We start from the raw sequence: 15,918 nt of genomic DNA, 5'->3' as shown, positions 1-15,918 counted from the left end.
TCTCTTCTTCCATTTTCTTGGAACTGCTTCTTGTTTGTTTCCAATTTACTTGTCCAAATGGGTTGGAAACTCTGCCACACTTTTCATTCAAGAAAAAGGGAAAAAATGTGAAGATTTGGGTTAGACAATTCATACAATTTTGGAGGTGAATGAAATCATGAGTGAGACAAATTGGCAGCAAGTAGTGGTGGTGTTTATGCCACATTTTGTAGATGGAATTTTAGAGCTCCTCAGTAGCATTTGTCCATGTCAAACACACAGCAATCATGGTTTATTTTCTGCATATGTCTCTTCCCTTTTTTTCCTTCATGCAACAGCTGGAGGAAGAAGCCACTCCACCTAATTACTACACCACAAAACATGTCCATCATGAGCAGTATTTCTGCATTATTTGTTCTTTCTTCTTTGCAATCACTGTTGCAGCTCCAATCATTTTCCACTCAGTGAGAAACACTTCTTTGTACTTTTCTTGCATACTTTTCCTTTGAGCAAAGATCTTCTTTTTCCTATATATATATATCTGTGTGTGTGTATATATATACACACACACACACATATGAGGTCCCCAGTGTATTGCTTGGTGGACAGGTTCATGAAGTAGTACTGCAACAAGATTAGGGGCATTTCTGTGAGCTACTGTTCAATTCCCTCCATCATACGACATTGTGAGGTTTGGATGAGAGGTGGCAGCTGCATAAAAGGAGGAGGAGAAGTAAACCTGGTGGCATCAAGCTGGCCTTCCATTGCTCTTCCTCACCCACACTCCTTTTCAGGTACCTAATATCTCTGCTACAACTCCTCTTTCCCATCTCCTTCTTCACCTTCTTCTCCCCCCCCCCCCCCCTTCCCCCCATCTCTCTCTTTTTTTCCCTGAATGATATATTTCAGCACTTGATTTCATGTGTTCTGTGTTGCTCTCATTTCTTGTTTGCGTGTAAGCGGTTGCAATGTTAGAAATGATTTATAGATCCTATTTCTTGTTGATGTTTGGGGTGATGATTCGAGTCCAATGGAGTTATTATCTTGTAAATAGTTGAAAAGGATGTGATTTAGGATATATCATTCATTAACAATGTTCAGTAAAAGAGGTAAGGAATCAGAAGAGGAAATATTCCACTGAGGAAACACAAGGAATCTTCTTCAGTCTCCTGTCAAAACTTGGTTGGCATGCATTTCAAACCCCAATTCAATGGACGAGATAGATTGAGGACTTTGTCTCTTGACAAATCAATTCTGATAATGAAAGGAGCATTAATCATCACTGTTGCATTAAAACGTAAAATTTATGTTCTTCTGGCAATTTTGTTTCGGTGAAGCTTAAATGTTGCAATCCCTCTCATCATATCCTATGAACAGAAGAATTGAGGTGTGTCGAGATGGATTCAGCAGCAGGTGGGATCGCCAGGACCAAGTCAGACCAACTGGAGATGGCACCACCACGGCCACCGACTCTGAGCCCCACTCCATCAGCTGAATCCATGCCGGTCGCAGACGCTAATGGCGGTCCGAGCTTGTCGAGGAAGTCGAGCCTGGGGAAGAAGCTGGTGGGATCTTCGCCAGCCACGAAAGCAGGACACCACCTGAGAAGCACGCGAAGTGGACACATGAAGGTGGACTGCGAAGACGGTGGCAGTGGTGGAAGCTTGAGCCGAGCCTCCAGTGCGAGTCTGGGCTTCTCCTTCTCCTTCACTGGCTTCACTGCTCTCCCTGAAGACATTGTTTCTGACATCACTGCTCTCACTGGCGGTGACAAAGGTAACAACAACATCTGCTCCTCGCAAAAAAGTTAGTAGATGCCAGTGTAAGGCAGATGTCGATGCTCGTGATATGCTTGCCCGCAGGAATTGATCTCGAGCCTGGAAGATCTCGAAAAAGGCTGATGTCAGAGACAACGTATCCCATATATGTGAAGGTAGCACTTGGATTTCCTGCTGTCCTGAAGAGAAACAGTTCTTCTTCATCTAATCCCGCAGTTCATGCTGTGAATTCTGCAGTTTACAGAGGTCAGATACAAGGTAATCCTCAGAGGAATTACGAGAACCAACGAGAAAGATATCCTCCAAGGCATCACAGGTTCAGCCAAACCTGGAGAACTCTTGGCCTTGATGGGTCCTTCCGGCAGTGGGAAGACCACGCTCCTCAGCCTCCTCTCCGGAAGAACAGCCGACAACGTCGTTCAAGGATCCATCACTTACAACGATGAGCCGTACGCCAAGTCGCTAAAGAGCAGGTACAGAATGAACCGAGCTCACCATTGCATGCTCTCCTATCAGTTACATCAGTGGCTAAATGAAGATGATAAGATTATAGGAGTGAAGTCAATTTTCAGGATCGGGTTCGTGACTCAGGATGATGTTCTATTCGCTCATCTCACCGTAAGAGAAACGTTGACGTATGCGGCTCTCCTTCGACTTCCGAGGACAATGACCAGAAGGCAGAAGGAAGAGAGGGCCATGAATGTGATCTACGAGCTCGGGCTCGAGAGGTAAAACATAGATTCTTGCCTGACATCGACTGATGTCTCCTCTGATTCGGTAACAATGTGCAGGTGCCAAGATACCATCATTGGAGGATCCTTCGTAAGAGGAGTTTCAGGTGGAGAGAGGAAGAGGGTGTGCATCGGAAATGAGATCATAATGAATCCATCTTTGCTGTTTCTTGATGAACCTACATCTGGTCTGGATTCGACAACAGCCCTAAGAACAATCCAAGTGTTGAATGACATAGCTGAGGTGATCATTCTGCTTATGATCTTTGTTATGCTCACAAGGAGTAGAGAGATCTCCAAACCTATGTCGTGAGGAGTTAATGAACCAGACAAGTTGAGAGTGTAGCCGATCGAATCTGTTCCCCTTTTTGGTTTCATGCAGAAAACAAATACCATTTCTAACAACAGGATATTTATTAATAATTCAGAGAGGAGAAGATAAACATAAATGATTCACTGTGAGTTTTAGCTTTTAGCCTTGTGGAATGCAAGAACACATGGTTTGTGCTGCAAAAGGCCTAACAAGTCTTGCTTGCATCTGTTGCAGTCTGGCAAAACAGTGGTGACTACAATTCATCAACCATCAAGCAGACTCTTCCATAGATTTGACAAGCTGATTCTACTTGGAAGGGGAAGTTTGCTGTTCTTCGGAAGAGCATCCAAAGCCATGGCTTACTTTGCATCTATCGGATGTGTTCCCCTCATTGCAATGAACCCAGCAGAGTTCCTGCTAGATCTTGCAAACGGCAACATAAATGATGTCACTCTGCCATCAGAATTGGAGGAGAAAGTGCAGTCAAGAAATTTGGGAGGCAGCACAAGAAATGCCAAGCCATCGCCGGAAGATGTGCATGAGGTAAAAGCTCGTCTACTTCTAGTTTTTCTTGGCAGAAAACAGATGGTATAAGCTTATAGCTCCCGCAACAATCAATGAAACAGTACCTGGTGGAGACTTACGAGACTCGAGTTGCAGACAAGCAGAAGAAGAAGCTTCTTGCGCCGCTTCCTATAAGCGAAGATATGAAGATTACATTGTCATCAACAAAAAGAGATTGGGGAGCAAGCTGGTGGCAGCAGTACTCCATTCTTTTCTGGAGAGGACTGAAAGAAAGAAGGCATGATTACTTGAGCTGGATGAGGATCACTCAAGTTCTTGCAATTGCAGTGATCCTTGGTTTGCTCTGGTGGCACTCAAACATTGCGACTCAAATAGGTCAAGAAGATCAGGTAACAACACTTTCTACATTACATGCAATTCTTGAGAACACTATCATCAACACAATTCATGAGAACAACAACAGTAAAACGATCATCGAGTAGTTCATCTGAAGAGTATGAGCTATCTAAGAATCTACAATTGGAGATGAAACACTGCAGGCTGGTTTGCTGTTCTTCATTTCTGTCTTCTGGGGATTCTTCCCGGTCTTCACAGCGATCTTCACATTCCCTCAAGAAAGAGCAATGCTGAACAAGGAAAGAGCAGTCGACATGTACAGGCTCAGCGCATACTTCATCGCCAGGACGACAAGCGATCTGCCATTAGACCTCCTCCTACCCATCATATTTCTGCTAATTGTCTATTTCATGGCAGGCCTGAGGCTCAGTATCGAACACTTCTTTCTCAGTATGCTTGTTGTCTTCCTCAGCATTGTTGCTGCTCAGGTATGTTGTATGTTACAGGATCACAATCTGCATACTTCCTGACACAGCATTTCTACATCAATTCTTGGCCTTTTGACCGGATGTTTGGCAAATCTGGCAGGGGCTGGGGTTAGCTATCGGCGCCTCATTCATGAACATCAAGCAGGCAACCACTCTAGCTTCAGTGACAGTGATGACCTTCATGCTGGCTGGAGGATTCTTTGTGAAGGTAAGCACCCAGTGATGCAGAAATCTTGCCACAACTACTCTGTAACCTCATGGCTTACATGCATCTGCTACTGACAAATCTGCAGAGAGTTCCTGCATTCATTTCATGGCTTCGCTTCATCTCCTTCAACTACCACTCTTACAGACTCCTCCTGAAGGTGCAGTATGACCATGTCCCCCCGCATCTGAATGTCAACCATCTCGACAATGGAGTCATGGAAGTCGCTGCCATGATCGCCATGGTGTTTGCTTACCGATTCTTAGCATATGTTTCCTTGAGGCGAATGAAGCTGTCGAGTTGAACTCAAGCTAATCTCGACTGTACTAATCCAACCCTTAGAAGATTACTAGAAACCACTCAGTCCCATGAGAAAGATATATATATATATATATAGACTGAGTTTAGGGTTAATGTTAGACATGAAGTGGGCATTAATTCCTTAATGGAGTCAAGCTAGTTTGAGCAGCTCATTGTGTGTGTTTTTCTTCCAAAAGAAGAACTATATGAAGAGAACATTTCAATTAAATTAGAAAATATTTCACTTTTGGCAACAAAATTTCTACCATATTTGCTTCTATCTTCCAAGCTTGTTCTTCTGGAAAAGATAATTAGAGCTTGAGACCACCTGAAAGAAAAAAGAATGGAGATGGTTGCATTGATCTTATGGCAAAGATATAAAATTAGCTTCAAATTGGATGTAAAAGGAGACTTGAAGGGCTCTTCATATTTATTTATATTCTTAATCCTCTTTGTTATACTATGATACATATGAAGGATGTCAATATGGTGCCAAATTGGATTGGATTGGATTGGGCTTAGCTCAGACTTGACCAGATCGATTTCGGATTCGGGTTGGACCCGAACCCGCATTCATCAGCTCCGATATCTGCCGCCGCCTTCTTCCTCCTTCGGAATGGGCGGTCATATTCCGCTTGGCAGCAGGCTTAGGGATCAGGCTGTGAACAGGGCCGGCGGCCAATGCGGCCGCTCTCCTCCCCATGTTTGCCTTCGCTGCTTCCATCCCTCCTTTTTGATCTACAAAATAGGAAGGTTTCCCCCAAACACCTCCAAAATCTTCACTATATCTCTTTTTGGATTACCTTCCTTCCTTGTTCACGTCCCTGCAAATTAATCCCCCAAATCCCTAATTTGCTTCTCTCTCTCTCTATGTACATATACTAGATTACATTTATATGCAACTTTTGCTGCCATAAACCGCTTAGCATCTCTCATGGCGTCTTCTTGCCCCTCTTCCGCCTTCGATTCGGCCACCCACTCATCGCCCTCGCCACCCAAACCCGTCGTCGCCATCGCCTCCGACAGCACCTCCTCCAATCGTAGCCCGCTAAACTCGTACTCTCCTTTTCCGAGGGTGAAGAGTTGCGATGTCTATCTTGGTTTCTGCGGCCGCCGGGCCCCCCTACTCCGCTTCGTGAAGTGGCTGCGAGCTGAGCTCGAGATGCAGGGCTTGCGCTGCTTCGCCGTCGACCGGCGCAGGTGCCGCGATGCCCACGCGCACAGCGTGGCCAAAGTGGCGATGGACGCTGCGGCCGTCGGCGTGGTCCTCGTCACGAGGAAGTCGTTCTCCAACCCTTATGTCGTGGAGGAGATGCGGTGGTTCCTCGAGCGGAAGAACCTGGTTCCCGTCTTCTTCGGGCTGTCGCAGGGGGATTGCACCGCGAGGGACGTAATTGAGAGGAAAGGAGAATTGTGGGAGAGATTCGGAGGTCGGCTCTGGAATGCGTACGGTGGCATCGAGGAAGATTGGAAGCAGGTGGTGGATGGAGTCTCGCGCTCCGCCGTGATGCTGGAAGTGAATCCTGGCAACTTTAGGGACAGAATCTTCGATGCGGTATTACTCTTGGGGACGCAATTAGGCCGGAGGAGCATGGTGGAGAAGGTGCAGAGGTGGAGGGAGATGGCAGTGGAGGAACTCCCATTTCCACGAAACATTAATTTTGTTGGAAGGAAGAGCGAGCTTGCCAAGCTCGAAATGATGCTATTTGGAGACTTCGAAGGAAATCCAGAGGAATATATCGAGATCAGAACTCGTGATACACATAGAAGAGACACTGTTATGGCCAAAAATAGCACGAGCAGCAGCGGAACACAGAAAGGAAGAATAGCAAAGAAGAATGTGGAGATAAAGGCTAAGGGTAAGGAACCTGTTGTTTGGAAAGAATCAGAGGAAGAGATAGAGATGCAGGGCACTTGGAGCAGTGAATTGCCTGTGAGGCACAGAAGGACAAGAAATGCAATGAGTATGTCGTATCGAAGAGGTGTTGCCTGCATCTGTGGTGACTCGGGCATTGGCAAAACAGAGCTGTTGCTCGAGTTTGCATACAAGTTCTCTCAGAGCTACAAAAGGGTATTATGGGTTGGTGGAGAGTCAAGATATCTCCGCCAAAACTACTTAAAGTTGTTGCCTTTGCTGGGCGTTGATGTTGCCATTGGGACCGAGATGTTCTCACGAAGAAATGGGCCAAGAAGCTTCAAGGAGCTGGAGGCAGATGCTATTGGAAAGGTGCGAAGGGAGCTCATGCGAGACATCCCTTTCCTTCTAGTGATTGATAACTTGGAAAGTGAGAAGGATTGGTGGGATGGGAGTAGCATAATGGAACTTTTGCCTCGTTTTGGTGGAGAGACACACATTATTATCTCATCTCGTCTTCCTCGAGTTCTGAATATCATGCCCTTGAGGCTTTCGTACTTGTCTGCTGCAGAGGCAATGATCCTGATGAAGGGGAGGGTAACGGAACTCCCAACAGAAGATGCCAATGCTCTGAGGATCATCGAAGAGAAACTAGGTAGGTTACCTCTGGGTCTAGCACTTGTAAGAGCAATTGTATCTGAGCTGCCGATAGGTCCACTCAAACTATTGGACATGATAAATCAAGTGCCATATAGAGAACTGAAATTTAGTAGGAAAGAAGATCTCGTTATGAAACAGAACCCTGCTCTTGTTCAGCTTCTAGATGTGTGCTTTTCTATATTGGATAATGCACAGAAGCCTAGCAAGTTGGCCACAAAGATGGTGGGCGTTAGCAATTGGTTTGCACCATCAGCGATCCCAATCTCCATGCTGGCAATTGCTGCATCTGCAAAGCATTGTCGCACAAGGTTTTTCAAAAGGTGCTTTCATTTTCTTTCCTGCACAGCCAGAGAATTGAATGTTAATATTTCGGAAGCTGAAGCCTCATCCACGCTAGTAAGGTTTTCGGTAGCAAGAGAAAGCACTAGAATGGGACATATTTCTTTTCACAGTATCATTAAGATCTATGCCCGTGAAAGAGATGATAACAATAGTGCAATTTCAATTATAAAGGCAATTGAGAAGGAAGGGAATTTACAGGAACATGCTGATCATATATGGTCAGCTTGCTTCTTGCTGTTTAAATTTGGCATAGATCCTGGGGTTATCGATCTTCCAGAACGAGATCTGTTGTCCTTCATCAGAAGATTTGCCCTGCCCCTAGCTTCACTCACTTTTACAAATTTTTCCCTCTGCAATGCTGCCCTAGAGCTTCTACGTGTATCAACTGAAGCATTGGAAGCCTTGGAGGAATCTTTTCTGTCCAAAGCCACCACTGCTCAACATAAAACTAAGTGCCCGAAGAATCCCAGGTCTCGATCATCTATAGAGTCTGATCCACTTATTTATCTTGATCTTGCAAGTCTGAGAGCAATTCTTTTAGAAACAAGAGCAAAGTTGATGCTACAAGGGGGACAATATGACATCGGGGAGCAGCTTTGTAGGACTGCTGTTGGCATCAAGGAGGTTATATATGGCTGTGAACATCCTCAAACACAGGCTACTCGTGAAACCATGGAGAGACTTGTATGGTTTCAGTCGAAATTTTAAATTGTCGGGCTAGTCTTTTTTTGTTTTTTTGACAGTATGCAATTGTACAGCTCATATACATTCAACATAATCAATACTCATGGCTTTTCAGTTGCTGACAGATCTTGCTTATTATTCTCTTCCTTTCATGGTTATCTTCCTTTTCAGTATGATCTAGTAATGATTATGGGTGATGATATTATGCTGGCGAATTGTGGTAAATCATTGATGACTTGTGGATCTTAAATGATTTCTAACATTTCAATGGATATATATTCACAATAATAGAATTTCTTTGTGAAATAGAAAGCTTGCCTATAGTCAGCTTATTGCTTAAGTGTTAATCAACTCAATCCCTTTAGATGTTATGGCATTTGGATACTTGGCATATGTTCCCTAGCTGCTAGTCTATCATGTGTTCTTGAAAGGGTGAACCAGCAATTCTCGACTTCCAAGAGGATTATTCATGTGGAAAATGGCCTTTGATTAGAGCATGCTATTAGCAACATTAGATTCGTCTCATCCTCCTCTGTAGCTGCGAGTTTAGTAGATAATTATGCTTGAATTGGCATGACTGTGTAGGCCTCAATAAAAATAATATCCAAAGAATGAGAACAATATGATATACACACACAGATAAATCCTTTTAACTATGATCTTCTGTTTCCCTTGGCATTTTTCAAATGTGAGTGCAAAAATTATGCTGATATCTATTTCGCTTGATGCACTTTGCCAAGAGTGTTTTAGGTGCAGACTTCTATTGTTTCCTTCATAATGTACTTTTACATTAATATTCTTCAGGGGTTACAAGAGCTTTTTCAGGCGAGCTGCTCTTGAAACATTGGATTACCCTAAGGAAGATTGCTTAAATATTAAATGTACTGTCATTGTGGTGGTGTCTATAATGGACTCAACCAGACTCCAATCTATACAAGTTCCATATTCAGACACTGGAATACACTTCAATGCACTTTTGGATAATCAGGAAGGCTATGATGTGATCTTTCATGTCTCTGGCAAACACTTTCATGCTTATAGATTGGATCCTCAGTATTTCAAGCTCAGTTTTAAGATAAGAATATCCGGAATTGTGTTTGGCTGTGCCTGATGCCTGGTAGCTGATCCCAGTATACTCTTGTAATTTGTTTCACCACCCCTAACTTGCATCTTATCTTCAGAGACTTTCATTGAGGATGACATGTTGACCACAGTGAGATCCCCTGGATCTTGCATCTGACAAGTCGGCTGGAAAGTTGCTGAATTTTCATGTTAATTTTTCATTTCCTTTTTTACAGGTAACAAATTTAAATTTTTGAGGTGGAAACTCAGTTTCTACAGTGGTGTTACAAGGAAGTCCTGATGGTATACTGGATGATCTTAAGAGAGCTGTTGACGATGGTGTGAATACATATAAGGTGAGTCTTCTTACAAATGATGAAAATAAACTCTCCGATGTGTCGTCCAATGGTTGGTCACTTGACAATTTTAGGATGGTTAATATAGAAATCACCATGATTAACCACACCATCTATAACATGCTTTTTCTCATTATTGATCAAGCTATGTGCAGAGATAGTCACATTCTTCCTGGTGCAGCTTCTACTGAAGTAGAGTTGGCAAGAAAATTGAAGGTGTTTGCATTAAAGCAAATTGGGTATCTTTTCATGTTGAATGTGCTGAGAGACATTATAATGAAATGCTTGAATCTGATGAAGTATGGATAATGGCAGTGTATTGTTCAATCATACAAGTTTTTACTAGTTTGCTGCCAGTAAGAGTTGCTGTAGTTCCTCCTCACCACTAAATTGTTTTACTTGTGTCGTGATTATGTATGAATCAGATAGTATCTATAATCTTATGACCATGATTACCGATATGAGACATTGGATTGTTGTTGCTTGTTCATCCTTATCTACAAACATAAACATGCTTTAAAGTTTATACTTTGGAGTACTTTGGCCATTTTGATCTTGCAATTAGACTTAAGATAGTTGTATGGGTTGAGACTCTTTTAGTCATATCATTGTTATCTTGACCTCTAGTAGGTAAGTCCTTTGGCAGTTACACTAGATTTGGTTAGATATGATTCCTAATATCTCGTAATGATAACCTAACACATTCCATACATGGATGGCATAGTTAGATAGTTAGTTCCATATGGATATTTGACGTCGACCTAATTTAGACTAAAAATCAATATCGGATGAGATTCCTAATATAGTAGGTCATCAGACCTCGATAATTATGCTCCAGGTTGCCTTATATAGTCGGTCCCCTTTGGTTTCTAATATAGCCAAAGAGAATATTCTACGTAATAGGAAAATATTCTCCGAATGAGATGCTAATAATACTTACTATAGAAGATAAATATTTCTCGTATCAGTATTATTTCTTTACTTTTGAAAAATCCTACACTATATTTTCCCCTCTTTTTACTCTCATTACTCCTTCATTAGTGAATGAAATCTAAATAAGCTGGATTTGAAAAAGAAAGCTAGCAAATTTATTGGGATAAGAAAAGCTCCTCTGAGCTCCTTCATCACAACTAAGAACTACTCCAACAAGCTAGCAGTCAAAGTTCCTGGAAATCCTACCACAATCTCAAGATGATAGCAAGAAGAAGATAAAAAGCTGCTGCTGCTGCTGCTCCAGTCATGCAACTTGGAGACCTCCCAATGAGGAGCTGCTGCTGCTGCTGCTCCCTCCATCCTTCGTAGTATTGACATGCACAATCAATGGAGTCCTCACGCGATGATGGCCGTCACACCACACAATCTCCCCGAAGTCATATCGCCCCTGCGACCTCTTCAAAGGGATCATCGTCACGTAGTACGTAATCCTCTCCTTCCTCCTCGAGAACAGCAGGAGCCTCGGCCACACCACGGCATGCACTCCCTGAGGACTCCTGACGCTCGCGAAGTAGACTGCGTTCTTAATCCTACCCACGTTGCGAAGCGTTCGACGTATCGTCGTGGAGCAGCTGAGATCCGACACCGTGATGGCCGGGTAGTTCAGGTCGAGATCCGACTCGTCGCCGCCGCAGCTGGTGTCGACGCCGGGCGACGGGAGGAGCATGGATTTTATCTGCGCCTGCGTGTACCCTAAGCTGCAGAGGAAGACGACGTAGTCTCGAGCTCCCATGTCGTACACCAGCCCTGGATCCAATGCCCTCAGGGGATCTACGTGCCCCGCGCCCATGTCGAAGGCATCCGTCGGCTTCAGAGTTCCTCCTGCTAATATACTATCTGAGCTCGTATCCCTCGCATAAGCTGCATGGCAGATCAAAAGCATGATTAGGTTCCTCCTTCTTGCGTCCGGAGATCAATCGATGCATCCACCTGTGGTCATCAAAGCGGACTTGATCATTGCAGGGGACCAGGTGGGGTGAACCGACTTGATGAGGGCTGCAATGCCTGAGACGTGGGGGCACGACATGGAAGTCCCGGAGTTGAAGTTCCACTTCACAGATCGCTCATCGAATGGCAGCAGAGTGGGTGAAGATTTCGGAGACCACGCCGCTAGTACATTCACCCCAGGAGCAGTGATGTCAGGCTGCAGCATCAAGTCACAGAGAGAAGAAGCTTAGCATGCATGGCACTCATCAAGGAGTGACATCCAATGCCTGTGGTTTAGGGTTCTACACGCATGTTGAACTGAGGATAATCGAAATCTTACCTTGAGGATGTTTGGAGTGGCAGAATTTGGTCCTCTCGATGAGAAGTATGCAACAGAAGGAGCCGGTGAGCAGCCGATACTTGTTCTGCTGGGAAGAACACGTACTGTGGGATCCCTGCAGTGTAGATTCACACAATATGTCAAGTCGCAAAGGAGCAATCTATCTAATATGTGCATGAAGATGAACTTACTTGGATGACTGTATGTAGTAGAGGATTTGAGTAGCTTGACTGAGATCAACTTGAACAGATGGAAGGTAGTCATCTGTAGCTGCTTGCTCCGTTGTGGTCTGGGCAAAGATGATGCCAGATCCATTGGCTGTCAAGACCGATAGGGCTGCGGTTGTGCTGGACACCTGCCCTATTGAGGAGAAGCAAAGAACAATCTTCCCTGTGGCAAGCTTGTGGTTCCATTTGTCAAAGGAACATGATCTTACAGCATAAAGAAGAGCGATATATGTTAGCTTAATTAGCTTGGTTGTGTGTGTGTGTGTGTGTGTGTGTGTGAGAGAGAGAGAGAGAGAGAGAGAGAGAGAGAGATCACCCTTCATCAAAGAATTTGATACTGTCGACTAACTTCATCTTCATTTCCTTTCTGACAAAGCCTTCACCCTGTTCAAAGAAACAGGAAATTAGCAAGAACAGAACTAAATTTCAGAAACATATTACGACTAATTACAGATAGCATGAAGTATATTATAATCCGAGATCATCAGAAAAATATCATGTAATCATATTCAACATTGTTTAGGAAACATATGGCAGATGAAATTTATGCATTGTAACGCAACCTCATCCTGCAGCAGCAAGGCAGGTTGATTGATGTTACTAGAACACACATGCATCAAACATGAAGCTAATTAAGTTACCATGAAGGAGAGGTTGTTCCCCAGAAGGATCTGTGTTGGAAACGTTCGATCCATGGTTCCAGCGGCGACGCAGATGCTCCATGGCGACACATTCTGCACGAGTGATGGCTCCGGGCCATCGTTCCCGGCGGAGAAGACCACCGTGACTCCCACCTGCGCTGCGTGGAACGACCCGATGTCTGTGCTCGTCCGAAAGAATCGCATCAATGGCGGCGAAGAACCCAGCGATGCTGAGATCACACTAACTCCGTCGCACAGAGCGTCGTCGAAGGCTGCCAACACGTCCGCCTCGGTGCACTTGCCGTCAAAGTCCTTGAACCAGCACACCTTGTACACTGCAAGCCGTGCCCGGGGTGCGCCGCCCCGTGCAGCGCCGAGGCCCAGGCCGAAGTAGCTGGCGTTCGCGGCAGTGGAGCCGGCAGCGGTGGACGCCGTGTGCGTCCCGTGCCCGATACGGTCTCGCGGAGACCGGTACTCGCCGTCCCCACTTGTGTCCAGCGGCCCGAACTCACGCTCGAAGCCATTGAGGTAGTATCTGGCACCGACAAGCTTACGATTGCATGCCTTCTTCGGTTCAAATTTGTCGCCCTTTACGCAGGTGCCGCGCCATGACTGCGGCACCGGCGGCATTCCGGGCTCCTCCTTGAAGGATTCGGATTCAGGCCATATGCCTCAACATGAAGAAGAAAGGTTAGGACACTACAGATCAGAGAGTGTGGATAAGATGCAAGCACGAGATACCAGTATCGAAGATGCCAACTACGATGTCATCGCCGTAATCCAACTGCCATGGAATCCTTTGCTGAATGTTCAAGCTGAGACCCATGAAATCCCAGCTCCTCGTCGTGTGCAGCTGCAGCAACTTGCTCCTGAACACAGATATCACCCCTTGGAAACCTGCAAGTGCTGTTCCCGTTAGTGCATTGAGCAATGGAGGATGATGATTCAGAGTTTGGATGGGATTGTTGATGTGCTCACTCGCCAAGGTGGAGGCTTGTGTTGAGTTGAGCATCGCTGCAAAACCAGAGAAGCCATGCCTGTAGCTGTACACCATGGCTTCCTCTGCTTCTTCTTGCCTGAAATCAAATTGCCAGAAGAACAAAGACAGCAGCTGTAATTATGTTGAACACAGTGGAGGCAAGAAAAGGTAAGATAGAAGAGGTGGGATTTGATTGATTGCCTGGAGAAGACACTGGAGAGAAGTTTGACATGGAGCTTGGTGGTGAGGAGAGGATCTTGGCCATGGCTGTGGCCCAGGTAGACTATGTGCACCTGCAACACAGGAACAAAAAGACCACCTTATATGTTAGCATTATTTGGTGGGGAACGGAGAAGACTGGGGCTCTATTGGGAGATAAGGTTACATGGCCTGTGGGCAAGCAGTGACTGCAATAAAGCCAATGACAGAGGAAGAGGCCCCATAGGAGGTGAAAAGAAGTAGTCATTGCCTCTCACAGATCTGCCAGTTGCAAGTCTGTGCATTATATAGTAGGGAAAGGCCATAATTTATCATTCCATGGAGTTCAGCATGGTGTAGACTGCTTCAACTGCAAGCCTTGTAAAGCTACAATGTCCTCTGACATGCACCATGTCTGCATCATGACTTCCTTCCTTCCCTTTCCAAGTTGCACTGACCTAGTTCTTTCTCTCAAGATCATTGAGCTCCACAACTACAACTCAGAGTAATCTATCTACCCTCTCTTGGATTCAGCATGAAGTCTATACCAATATAGCAGGCAAGGTTGATTACAAGGGAAAGAGGCCTACTTCCCCTCTCTTTTTGTCTAATCATCTGCTCTAATTATCTGATACACTATAATTATGAACTCGTGTGCAGTTCATCATCATATCTAAAAATCCTGCTTATGATCTCCCATGACTGCCATTGCCACAATAGAGCAATTGAGTAGTGCTTATGATGAGAAATTTTCGGTTATCCAAGATAACATCTTAGATAACTTGCAGCATGTGTGTCATATATTCCCCTATCACATTCTTATGTAGCAGAAAGAATCCAAGCACCGAAGACTACATTATCCATGCAGATATACTCTAAGCAGGACTCAAGCAAAACTTCAAGGTCTGTATATTAGGCTTCGAAAGACTTGAAGCTCTACACTTTTAATTCAGTTTGTTGCATAACTATATCTGGTAATAGTTCTTTGTATGCACATACTACATGAAGAGGGAAATCAACCATGGAGAAGAGCATCACCCTACAAAGCAACACAAGACCTTATGATGTAGTCACCTAGTCATTTCCTAACAGGGCAAAGTTAAGAGCATAGGAATAATGCTATCTAATAACGAAATATCGATCCTATCATCTAGTAGCATGTGCAGCATGTACTTGCATAAGAATGCTTAAGAATCTGTAAATTCATAGACATGGTCCAAGCTATGTTGCTTTCCTGCTAATGGAGTTGCAGAGGTCATTTGTTAGCAGATATACCATAATGCAGTTCATTTCTCTTCTCCAATGCCATGCATGAATTTCTTTTCCTTTCACTAGGGTTGTAACTATGAGATGTCAATCAGAATTGGCTCAAAACTAAGGTCATCCACTTCATCCTTCAAATCCATGCTAGTTAGTTCTTAAAAGTATATGCAACATTGAAGATAGAACAATTAAGTCTGTAATTGTTGTGTGAATGTGAATCAGTGAGCAAGGAATGTGTGACTTTCCAAACACTCTTCCCTTACTGCCATGAATTCACATCATCATGCTTCTTTTACCACAGGATAGCTATTAGCAGCACGCTTACCGACATTCATCCAATCTTCCTTAAAGCTATCTATTATTAGATGCATACATACATCATAATGTGTTATGTCTTGTGGCATGTCAAGTAGCTTTGATCTTGCTCATTGGAATGACTTTCCTCCTCCTTTTCATTATGCATTCAACCAACCAAATCATAGCAGCCATTTCTTAGTTTGAAATCCATCCATGCTGCTAGATCCATATTTTGCACAAGAATAAATTTGCATGTTTGTGTCTACAAGAATTTGTCTGTATGAGATAATGTGAGATCCTCAATTCTGTATTATGATGATTATGAAAGTATATCAAAATAAAAATTGCCTTTGTTATGCCAAGATCTTACAGTGATGTAGTAGTTTCAATCTACTAGAATAGTAGAGGATAATAACCATCTCACAAAAGGTTTTCCCGA

General features: G+C 44.1%; 3 protein-coding genes across 4 annotated transcripts; 2 read left to right on the top strand and 1 right to left on the bottom strand.

Moving 5' to 3' along the window:
• Positions 1 to 605: 605 nt before the first annotated feature.
• LOC103975382 (ABC transporter G family member 22-like) lies at positions 606 to 4,828 on the top strand. Of its 2 annotated transcripts, none has more exons than XM_065175929.1 (11): positions 606 to 773; positions 1,357 to 1,755; positions 1,842 to 1,912; positions 1,995 to 2,230; positions 2,330 to 2,485; positions 2,549 to 2,732; positions 3,036 to 3,344; positions 3,428 to 3,715; positions 3,866 to 4,150; positions 4,251 to 4,358; positions 4,444 to 4,828. In XM_065175929.1, exons 1-11 carry the CDS (start codon positions 677 to 679, stop codon positions 4,657 to 4,659), a joined length of 2,349 nt encoding a protein of 782 aa, XP_065032001.1. In that variant the 5' UTR covers positions 606 to 676; the 3' UTR covers positions 4,660 to 4,828. The 2 variants fall into 2 exon arrangements, with proteins under 2 accessions (XP_065032001.1, XP_065032002.1); XM_065175930.1 differs by lacking the exon at positions 606 to 773 and adding an exon at positions 888 to 1,276.
• Positions 4,829 to 5,455: 627 nt separating this feature from the next.
• On the top strand, positions 5,456 to 8,320 carry LOC135657155 (uncharacterized). Its single transcript, XM_065175928.1, has one exon. The coding sequence runs from the start codon at positions 5,590 to 5,592 to the stop codon at positions 8,218 to 8,220; it is 2,631 nt and encodes an 876-aa protein (XP_065032000.1). The 5' UTR covers positions 5,456 to 5,589; the 3' UTR covers positions 8,221 to 8,320.
• A 2,393-nt stretch (positions 8,321 to 10,713) lies between these two features.
• Positions 10,714 to 14,318, bottom strand: LOC135581861 (subtilisin-like protease SBT3.18). Its single transcript, XM_065181039.1, has 10 exons — positions 14,107 to 14,318; positions 13,923 to 14,014; positions 13,721 to 13,818; positions 13,484 to 13,639; positions 12,743 to 13,413; positions 12,418 to 12,485; positions 12,066 to 12,305; positions 11,875 to 11,989; positions 11,538 to 11,751; positions 10,714 to 11,468 (listed from the first exon to the last, which is right to left on the bottom strand). The coding sequence occupies exons 1-10, from the start codon at positions 14,185 to 14,187 to the stop codon at positions 10,852 to 10,854; spliced, it is 2,352 nt and encodes a 783-aa protein (XP_065037111.1). The 5' UTR covers positions 14,188 to 14,318; the 3' UTR covers positions 10,714 to 10,851.
• Between the last annotated feature and the right edge of the window lie 1,600 nt (positions 14,319 to 15,918).

Source organism: Musa acuminata, chromosome BXJ1-4 (assembly GCF_036884655.1).
Source record: "Musa acuminata AAA Group cultivar baxijiao chromosome BXJ1-4, Cavendish_Baxijiao_AAA, whole genome shotgun sequence".
Taxonomy (NCBI): domain Eukaryota; kingdom Viridiplantae; phylum Streptophyta; class Magnoliopsida; order Zingiberales; family Musaceae; genus Musa; species Musa acuminata.
This window is presented reverse-complemented; position numbering and strand designations above follow the sequence as displayed.

What these genes read in the sequence shown, in the direction of transcription:
- LOC103975382 (XM_065175930.1), top strand. Translation starts at nt 1,168, where the DNA reads ATGCATTTCAAACCCCAATTCAATGGACGAGATAGATTGAGGACTTTG. An exon ending in CATCACTGTTGCATTAAAAC is followed by an intron (nt 1,277 to 1,356) that starts GTAAAATTTATG and finishes TCCTATGAACAG; the next exon opens with AAGAATTGAGGTGTGTCGAG. An exon ending in CGTATCCCATATATGTGAAG is followed by an intron (nt 1,913 to 1,994) that starts GTAGCACTTGGA and finishes TGAATTCTGCAG; the next exon opens with TTTACAGAGGTCAGATACAA.
- LOC135657155 (XM_065175928.1), top strand. Translation starts at nt 5,590, where the DNA reads ATGGCGTCTTCTTGCCCCTCTTCCGCCTTCGATTCGGCCACCCACTCA.
- LOC135581861 (XM_065181039.1), bottom strand. Translation starts at nt 14,187, where the DNA reads ATGACTACTTCTTTTCACCTCCTATGGGGCCTCTTCCTCTGTCATTGG. An exon ending in CTCTCCAGTGTCTTCTCCAG is followed by an intron (nt 13,819 to 13,922) that starts GCAATCAATCAA and finishes ATTTGATTTCAG; the next exon opens with GCAAGAAGAAGCAGAGGAAG. An exon ending in GGAACAACCTCTCCTTCATG is followed by an intron (nt 12,486 to 12,742) that starts GTAACTTAATTA and finishes TTCTTTGAACAG; the next exon opens with GGTGAAGGCTTTGTCAGAAA.